Source organism: Zea mays, chromosome 6 (assembly GCF_902167145.1).
Source record: "Zea mays cultivar B73 chromosome 6, Zm-B73-REFERENCE-NAM-5.0, whole genome shotgun sequence".
Taxonomy (NCBI): domain Eukaryota; kingdom Viridiplantae; phylum Streptophyta; class Magnoliopsida; order Poales; family Poaceae; genus Zea; species Zea mays.
Window position 1 is genome coordinate 68,175,596 of NC_050101.1, and position 9,797 is coordinate 68,185,392.

The following is a 9,797-nucleotide window of genomic DNA, read 5'->3' on the forward strand; positions in this document are numbered from 1 at the left end:
AAAATCTAGCATGCCCGTAAAGGAGCACCACATAACGCATGCAACCTTCCAAAACCAAATCCAATGCATCTGGACCAGCCAACTGTGTCTTGATTGACTGGTTCAAAGATGATTATTGTTACCCCTTGAAGGTTCTGATGACCCATCAACAGTTAGGTCAAGTCAACGAAGACCCATTGATGCATTGGATATATAAGCTTGCCATCAGAATTCAGAAGCAAGAAATGGCAGCCAAGCCATAATAATAATATAATAATAGTAATCGATGGGGTCTCACCTCCTCTTGCCGTTCCTCCTGCTACTGTCCTCACCATATGTGCAAGCTCAACAGAGAATCACCTTGGGCTCCTCCTTAACAACCCAAGGGCCTAACAGCTTTTGGCTCTCCCCTTCTGGTGACTTTGCCTTTGGCTTCCGGTCCATCGAGGGCAACACCTCCTCCTACTTGCTCGCTGTCTGGTTCAACAAGATCAGCGACAAGACAGTGGCATGGTATGCCAAGACCGCTGATCCAGATCCAGCGCTGGTACAAGTTTCATCCGGTTCATGCCTCGAGCTCACGTCCAGTGGAGCGCTCTCGCTCCAGGACCCTACTGGCAAAGAGGTATGGAATCCAGAAGTTGTGAGTGCAACCTATGCTTCCATGCTCGATACTGGAAACTTCGTACTGGCTGCTGCAGATGGCTCTTCCAAGTGGGGGACCTTCGATAACCCAGCAGACACTATTCTGCTCACTCAGGTGCTCACCCCTGAAACCAAGCTCCACAGCCGGACCATTGCCACAGACTACTCCAATGGACGGTTCCACCTTAACCTGCAAAATAATGGTGTTTTCTTCTATGCTACTGCTGTGCAATCCGATCCTCAACATGAATATAATTGGTCCATGCCTGGGAACGCCACAAATTTGGTATTCAATGCGACTGGCATGATATACATCACCTTGGATAATGGAACACAAGTAAAAATCACATCTGGGAAGACAAGCTCCATAGCGGACTACTACCATCGTGCCACACTTGATCCAGATGGCGTTTTCCGGCAATATATGTATCCAAAGAAGTTCAGCAACCACCTGTACACTCAGGCATGGTCAGTTGTCGACTTCAAAGCTCCAAATATCTATATCCCAAGAAGGTCAATAGCAGAGACACAGGTCAGCAGTGGAACATGCGGTTTCAACAGTTACAGCAAGGTGGATGTCATAAACAACCAGACTACCTGCGTGTGCGTCCCACAGTACACATTTAAAGGTGGAAGTAAAGGCTGCACGCCTGACTTCCAGCAACCAAGTTGTGACTTGGATGAAGCAGGTGCCACGAAGCAGTTTCAGTTAGTAACAATGAGCAATGTGGATTGGCCTCAATGTGACTATGAACAGCATGACAACATACCTAACAACCAGTGCCAGCAGCTCTGCCTGACGGATTGTTTATGTGCTGTCGCTGTGTTTCGTGATAGTGACAATACATGTTGGAAGAAGAAGTTGCCTTTAACAAATAATGTTGTAGGGGATAGTGTGCAGAGGACAGTTTACATCAAGGTACCAAAAAACAACAGTCAACAACCTGAGCTTCTTGATTCCAACAGATGGAAGAAAGATAAGAAGCACTGGATCCTTGGAAGTTCATTGTTTCTAGGAAGCTCTATCTTGCTGAACATTGTCCTGATCTCTGTTATACTCTTCGGTACTTACTGTACTATAACCATAAATGAAAGCCCGTCTGTGCAGTCATCAAACAATCTAGGATTGCCCCTGAAAGCCTTCAATTACACTGAGCTTGAGAAGGCAACCAGTGGATTCACGGAGGTACTTGGCACTGGTGCCTCTGGTATTGTTTACAAGGGCCAGTTACAAGATGATCTCTGTACATACATTGCGGTTAAGAAAATTGACAAGCTTGAGCATGAAACAGAGAAAGAGTTCACCGTTGAAGTCCAGACAATTGGACGGACTCACCACAAGAACTTGGTCAGGTTGCTTGGATTCTGCAATGAAGGAAAAGAAAGGCTGTTGGTGTACGAATTCATGACCAATGGATCACTCAACAGGTTCCTATTCGGTGATATCAGGCTTGAGTGGAACCTTCGGGCTCAGCTTGCTCTCGAGGTGGCAAGGGGTCTGCTATATTTACATGAGGAGTGCAGCACGCAGATCATCCATTGTGACATAAAGCCCCAGAACATCCTTCTCGATGGCAACTTCACAGCAAAGATCTCAGATTTCGGGTTAGCCAAGCTGCTCCGAACCAACCAGACACAAACTAATACAGGTATCGGGGGTACCCGAGGGTATGTTGCACCTGAGTGGTTCAAGAGTACCGTTATTACTGCTGTTAGACTATGTGTGTGTGAGTGTGTATGGGTCGGCACCATTGTTGGGCTGCCGGCCCATTAGGGTTAGGGTTTCCTGTGTCTCTATATATTGTAACCCCATCTATTATCAATACAATAGTTCATCTTCCTACATGGTATCAGATTAGGGTTTTTTCCTCACCTCCCACTGCAGCAGCCGGCGGCTCCTTCCTCCCGCAACAGCCACCGGCCGCCTCCAACCTCTACAGTCGTCGCCCCGGGAGGTTCATCCCTCATCCCTCCCTCCCGGGGCGGCTCCCTTCCCAGCCGCCGGCCATCCCTCCAGCCGCTCCTCCCCATCTCTCGGCGGCGGCCGGCGCTCAGATCCGCCGCCCCGCAGCACCCTCCCGCGCCGGCAGCAACCACGACGCCGGAAGCAACCACGACGAGCGGCCCCGGCGCGGGCGCGCGTTCCCCTGCGCGGGGCGGCCACGGCAAGCGGCCCCGGCGCGGGCGCACGATTACCCTGCGCGGGGCGGCCACGGCGCGGGCTGGCTCGACGGCGGCCATGGCGCACGCGGCCAGCGGCCTCACGGCCTCTCGTCGGTGCTCTCCTCTCTCACTCCTCTTCTCTCTCTCCCTGCCTTCCCTTGCTCCTGCGCGCAGCCGCCAGGGACCGAGCCCGACGCGCCCAGAGCGCTCTCTCGTCGGCGCTCTCCTCTCTCACTCCTCTTCTCTCTCTCCCTGCCTTCCCTTGCTCCCGTGCGCAGCCGCCAGGGACCGAGCCCGACGCGCCCAGGGCGCAGCCGCGCCAGGACGCCGCCCCTTCCCTGCAGCCCGGCGTCGTGGCCGCCCCTCCCCTCCGCCCACCACCGCCTGCTCCCTCTCCACTGCGTCCTCCGCCGGCACCCTCGCCCGTGACGCCTCTCATCGCGTGGCCTCCTCCTAACTGCTCGCGTTGATGCCCAGCAGCGCCTCACCCTTCAAGCTTCTCCCGGCGCCGGCGCCGTCATCGTCCCTAGCCAGGTCCGGCGCAGGCCCCTGCCTGGTTGGAACCGCCCCGTCGCCCTCCCCTTCCTCGCCTTCGTTGGATCCGTCGCTGCCGCGGCCTTCCCGGCCGGATCCACGTTGCTGCGTCCTTCTCAGCTCGATCTGCCGTCCCTTTGGCTGGATCGCGTCTCCCCGTCTGGATCCGTCGCTGCCGTGGCCTTCCCGGCCGGATCCGACATTCCCCTTCTTTTCTGCCGCGGGCGCGGACACCTTGACCAGCGCAGCCGCGTGCGCTGCTGTCGGCCTCTCTGGCGGGGCTCCTTAACGTCTGGTCGATCGAAGAAGCAGGAAGGTCGGCCTGTCGGTGCCCTTTTGCTGTGTCGCCCTGCCGATCGTTGACGCTCGAACGTCGACCCCTCCCGAAGATCAGGCTTTTGCTGCGCGTCTTCCGACCGCGACCACCTCGACTTCGGCTACCTCGGCATCTAGGGGCTATCGTCTTCTTGGAGCACACACCGTTCTCTACTCCAGCCGCAACATTCGCACCATCACGACGCTGCGACTGCGGGGGGATTTCAACCCGTCGGCTCCTACCTTCGGCCCCTACTCCAGTCTCATCGTGTGTGGTGCCCCCGTTGCGACTGCGGGGGGATGTTAGACTATGTGTGTGTGAGTGTGTATGGGTCGGCACCATTGTTGGGCTGCCGGCCCATTAGGGTTAGGGTTTCCTGTGTCTCTATATATTGTAACCCCATCTATTATCAATACAATAGTTCATCTTCCTACAACTGCCAAGGTGGATGTTTACAGCTTTGGGGTCATCCTGTTGGAGCTAATCTGTTGTCGGCGGAACGTTGAGTTGGAGGCTGCAGAAGAGAATCAAAAGATACTTACTTACTGGGCAAATGACTGTTATAGGTGTGGCAGAGTTGATTTTCTGGTGGAGGGTGATGAAGAAGCAATTTCCAATCTGAAGGTGGTGGAAAGGTTTGTAGCAGTGGCATTGTTGTGTGTCCAGGAGGACCCGACCATGAGACCTACTATGCTGAAGGTTACACGAATGCTTGATGGAGTAGCTGCTATTCCCACTCCTGCTGATCCTTCCTCCTTCATAAGCTCACTTCGATAGTACACCTCATCTACTGAAGGCAATGCAATACTAGCCTTGATTAGTGTTTTTTTTTTTTTTTTTTTTTTTTTTTTTGCGAACAGCACCAGCAGTCAGTGTTGTGTAGTTCATGTTCAGCGAAATAAAATGGCCGGAGAAAATAATAGGAAGTTTCCTCTTCCAGATGGAACATCTTTTTTCTATGACAAATTCTTTTTATGTGGTGAAATTTAGTTAGTTTTTTGTTGCATCTTATATATTGCTTAGTCAAATTATTACTTAATTCTACCTACAGCAGTTAGAAGACTCCAGCTGAATCTTAATACAAACTGCAAGCATCATGCACTAAGATACGTCAAGGGAAGGCACCTTATTATCTAAATCGTTCTACATATACCAATCAAGCAAATGCACTGTAGTTCAATAAATTTTGGACTCGTCTCAAGAAAGGAAAACAAATTTGAAGCTTAGAAAGTTAGAATAATTCATCTTACTACAAGAAAAGACCTTCTTCATTCTCAGTTATACTTGGTCGCTTGATGGTAGATAATTACGGTAGTCTGCTGAGCTGAACAATGTCATGGATCATTTCATCTGATGCTTCTAGTGCGTTAACTCTCATTGCTTGGGTTAGCAGCTCAGCACTTCTAATTTAGAGCATACTTTTTGGTCACACTACTAAGGGCGTGTTTGGCAGGGCTCCAAATAGCTCCAGATTCAAAAAAACAGCTCCACTCCAAATTTTTTTAGCCAAACACTCCCAACTCCAAAAACTCCGGATCCAAAAAAACTTGAATCTAGCTCCCAACTCCACCAAATCCATGGAGTCCCTCAGGGGTACTCCGCAAACACAGTTTTTGAAAGGACTCGTGAAGTTGTGTGGAAATTACCCACCATTGCCATCGTTTACACAGGATACCGCTTCGTTTTCTTTTTTCTCTCCCGATCGCATCTCCTGCCCGTCGCTCAAACGCAAACCGATCGCCTGCCCTAGTGCGTACCTGATCGCGCAGCCGCCGCCGGAGAAGGACAGGATGTCCCGGCCAACGTCAAATCCATCTGCACGCGCAGGCGGCCAGCCAGCTGCCGCGGTCGGCCAGCCAGGCGCTGCCGCGGTCGGCGCACGCGCAGGCGGCTAGCCAGCTGCCGTGGTCGGCCAGCCAGGTAGAATCTGCCTGTTTTACTACCAGCGAAAGCGTCTTTGTACATCCGACAGACTGACTTTGTTTCTTGCACCCGGTGCCAATGTGAGATGAAATAAGATTGCTGGTATCGCAACAGTTTCTATTCCTGCAGCTAGTGTGTCTGTTTCATAAAATTCCTGCAGCGATTTTGAGGAGAATTTTTTCATATACTGTATATAATTTGTTTCGTACTAATTAAAGTTGGCCATCTATCTGTTATATAGCCCCTCTATTCCAAATTATCGTCCTAAGTCCAACTTGTCTAATATAACTTGATCAAACTTAATAACATCTGCAGCGGCTGGCCAGCGCGCGGCCGGGTCTGGACGTGCTGCATCGACCAAAAGGGCTAGAGATGATGATCAGGTATAATTTGTTGTCTAATTTGCAGTGTTTACAAACTTTATATCTAGATAATTATATTGATCGGAATGATAATACATGCATAGGGGGATTATATTGAATGGAATGATCATCATACCACTGTTGTTTGCTCATTGTTTGCTGAACAAGTTAGAAAAGGAAATAGACCGAACACACACTTGAATAATTTGGGCTACAACGAGGTGATTACGAGGTTTTTCCAATGTACCGGTATCATGTTGAAAAAAGTCAGCTTAAGAACAAATGGGACAAGTTGAAGAGTGATTTGACTGTTTGGAGAAAGTTGATGAGGAAACAAACTGGTCTCGGTTGGAATTGGGACAATGGAACTATCAACATGGATGCCGAGTGGTGGAAAAAAATAAAAAATGTGAGCATCTAAAATTTCTTTTCATTCAACTTTTTTAATATAATAATGCAATTGCTTACTTGTTAGCCTAAATATGTAGGAGATAACTGGTGTTGGGAAATTTAAGAATAGGCCTCTCCAAAATGAAGATGATATGAAGGTGATGTTTGGGAGCATCATTAATGAAGAGACAGATCATTGGAATCCTATGTCTTCCAACCCGATCATGCCACCTAGTGCAGATCAATCCCCTCACATTATCTATGTGTGTGTCTTGTGGACAAGTTATCTATGTGTGTGTCTTGTGGACAATTTATCTATGTGTGTGTCATGTGGACAATTTATCTATGTGTGTGTCTTGTGGACAATTTATCTATGTGTCTTGCAGATATGTAGCGATGATGATGGTGATGAGATTGAGGATTGTTTCAGAATGGTCTTAGGCGGTGCTATGTTGGCACAAATATATGTTGACATGTACCTTACTAAAAACCCTACAAGGACGTCTACAACAAGTGGAATGGGATTTATGTTAGAGCTTTTCAACACTCCAGGGGAATGCCATAGACAACTTCACATGAGCATAGAAATTTTCTTTGACCTCCATGGGTTATTGGTTGACAGGTACGGGCTGAAAGAATCACTACACATGTCAACTATTGAGAGTCTAGGTATTCTGTTATTCATTTGTGGAGGGAATGAGTCCATCAGTAGAGTTGTTAATAGATTCAAGCACTCGGGTGAAACTATTAGTAGAAAATTTGAAGATGTTTTGTTCGCTTTGATGGACATGACAAAGGATTTCATTAGACCAAAAGATCCAAATTTTCATATGATCCATAAGAGGATTACGGATGACAAGCGAGCCTATCCATATTTCAAAGATTGCATTGGAGCACTTGATGGCACACATATCCGTGTCACACTTTCACCGGATGAGCAAGTGAGGTACATTGGGAAGACAGGGATACCCACCCAAAATGTGTTAGCAGTTTGTGATTTCGACATGCGATTCACATATGTGTCAACGGGCCAGCCGGGATCTATGCACGACACAAGTGTGCTATACAATGCATTGAGTGTCGACAAGGACATATTTCCACATCCTCCACAAGGTAATTTACTTGCATTGACCATACAATTATGTTTTACGTATCATTTGTAGTATAATTATTTTTTGCATCATTCGTAGGTAAATATTACGTTGTCGATGCGGGGTATCCTAATCGCCCCGGTTATCTAGCTCCGTACAAGGGTGAGAGGTATCATATGCCTGAGTGGCATAGAGGTATGGAACCTAAAACCCCGAAGGAAAAGTTCAATCGCAAACATTCATCTATTCGCAATGTGATTGAGAGATCCTTTGGGTTACTGAAAATGAAGTGGGAAATTCTATACAGGATTAAGAAATACCCCATGTGGAAGCAAAAAATGATAGTTGTGGCTTGTATGGTCCTCCACAATTTCATTCGCGAGCATAACAGTGACGATGCCGACTTTGCTCGGTTTGATCGTGATCCTAATTTTATGCCTACAATCCCGAATCGGTATAAACGATTTACCGTTCCGGCAAACGCATCAGATACATCTACTATGGAAGTCGGGGAACATTGCATGGATACTTTTTGGGATGAACTTGCCACAACTCTTGCTCTTGGTTGGAACTAGTTTGTTATCAAAATATGTAATTTTATATTTCTAAGCTTTTGAACAATTCTTGTGACTTGTTTTGATGATCGAACTATTCTTCTAAGAGTTTGAACAATTATCATTTGATAGGATTTTTGTTTTATCAAATGCATGACTTGTTCGTTTCACTATTACAAAAAAAACAACGCCATGCACCATCTAGCGTCTAGGCACGGCGCGGCAAAAAGAAAAAAAACAGCGACATGCAAGTCTCCAGGCGCGGAAAAAAAGACCAACGCATTCTGTTCCGGAGAGCAAAAGAGGGCAATCCATTCAAATTCCTTGTTTTTGAAGCTAGAGCTGTTATTCCTGACAAACACATTCCTCAGCATCAAATTGAGAGTCCAGCTCCATGCGTGGAGCTGCTCTGTGGTGGAGCAGCAGCTCCAGAGTTGATTTGGTAGAGCTGGAGCCCTGCCAAACACGCCCTAAACCATTAGAGAAATTAAAAGGAGATGCTGAAGGAGCTCTATTCAATCACATCCCACTCCAAATTCTCAATTAGGCCTTGTTCGGTTACAAGGGAATAAATCCCACCATGGATTTAATCAGGTTCTGAATTGGGTGAATCCATGTCACACCAAATCCCATGGTGGGATTAAATCTACCATTTAATCCATGTATCTCTTAAAGCTAGCTATTCTTTTGATCCATGGATTCTAATATACACTTGTACAATATCTTAATGGATTTGTTCTATACCTAATGAACTATGGATATAATCCATGCCGTCCATAGTTTACAAATTTCCCAAACCCTTGGGTTATAATCTGTCGGTACCCTGAATCAGGGGTACCCCTTACTACAGTGTGAAAGCGTGGAGTCCATGCGGCTACCTCTAGCCACATAGCAAACAACGTCTGACCCCACCACGTGGGCAGCACCGAGGCCGCCACGTGGCCGGAGGAGACGATATACTCTGTCGGTACCCTGGAACAGAGGTACCCCTTTCTACGGTATGAAGGTGCGGTACCCGCGCGTCTAGACGCGTGATAAACAACGCCCGACCCTACCACATGGACGACTCCGGGGCCGCCACGTGACCAGAGAAGGTAGCGTATACCGCGATATCGTTAGTGGATCCAGACCCCATGGGAAAGTGCCGGACCCCAGCATACGTAGCCCGGACCTCCAGGTACAACACAGGGCCCCCACATTCTCCCGGATGGGACCTAGACCCCTCTAAGTGAGGTCCGGGCCACCCACGGCAAGGTCTCGGGACGGGGAATACCCTGGCCTAGGTCAGGGACGTACAGGGGTCCAGCGCAGGCACTTGTCAGGGCTTTGTCCAGAGCGCTTCCGCTCCCCGCTCAGGCAAAGACCCGATGCTGCCACGTGGCATATTGCCCGTGACGTAAGCCAGCGGACGGAGCCTGACGTAAGGCCTCTGGGCCACGCGATCTCCACATTTATTGCGGAAACGACGTGCCGCCTATCCGCCCTGCTGACAGGCGATGTGTCGCCTCGGCATTTAATGAGCCCCGTCCACTCCGTTGGTAGGCGACGACCAGGCCACTCTACAGGCAGCGTGCCTATCCAATCAGACAGTGGGCAGTACGCCCATACCGCCGCGCGCGCCATGGTCATCATGACTTGTACATTACCAGGGAAGCTTCTGCCGCACGCCAATGCTACACAAGCAGCGGATATCGGGGCACAGGGAGATTGCACAAGATAACGGGCATTAGTTGCTCCGGGAGTTCCATCCGTTATGTCCCTGGGCCCACATGTCGGGGTTCAGTGTCTTTGTATGTGCCCCCCCTTGAGCTATAAAAGGGAGGGCACGCAACAACACACA

The 9,797-nt window shown here is 48.9% G+C and overlaps 1 protein-coding gene across 1 annotated transcript; it reads left to right on the top strand.

Annotated features, from left to right (window-relative positions):
• Positions 1 to 205: 205 nt before the first annotated feature.
• On the top strand, positions 206 to 4,485 carry LOC103631082 (G-type lectin S-receptor-like serine/threonine-protein kinase LECRK4). The gene is made up of 2 exons (XM_020539252.2): positions 206 to 2,330; positions 4,074 to 4,485. The coding sequence occupies exons 1-2, from the start codon at positions 266 to 268 to the stop codon at positions 4,412 to 4,414; spliced, it is 2,406 nt and encodes an 801-aa protein (XP_020394841.1). The 5' UTR covers positions 206 to 265; the 3' UTR covers positions 4,415 to 4,485.
• The last annotated feature ends 5,312 nt before the right edge of the window (positions 4,486 to 9,797 follow it).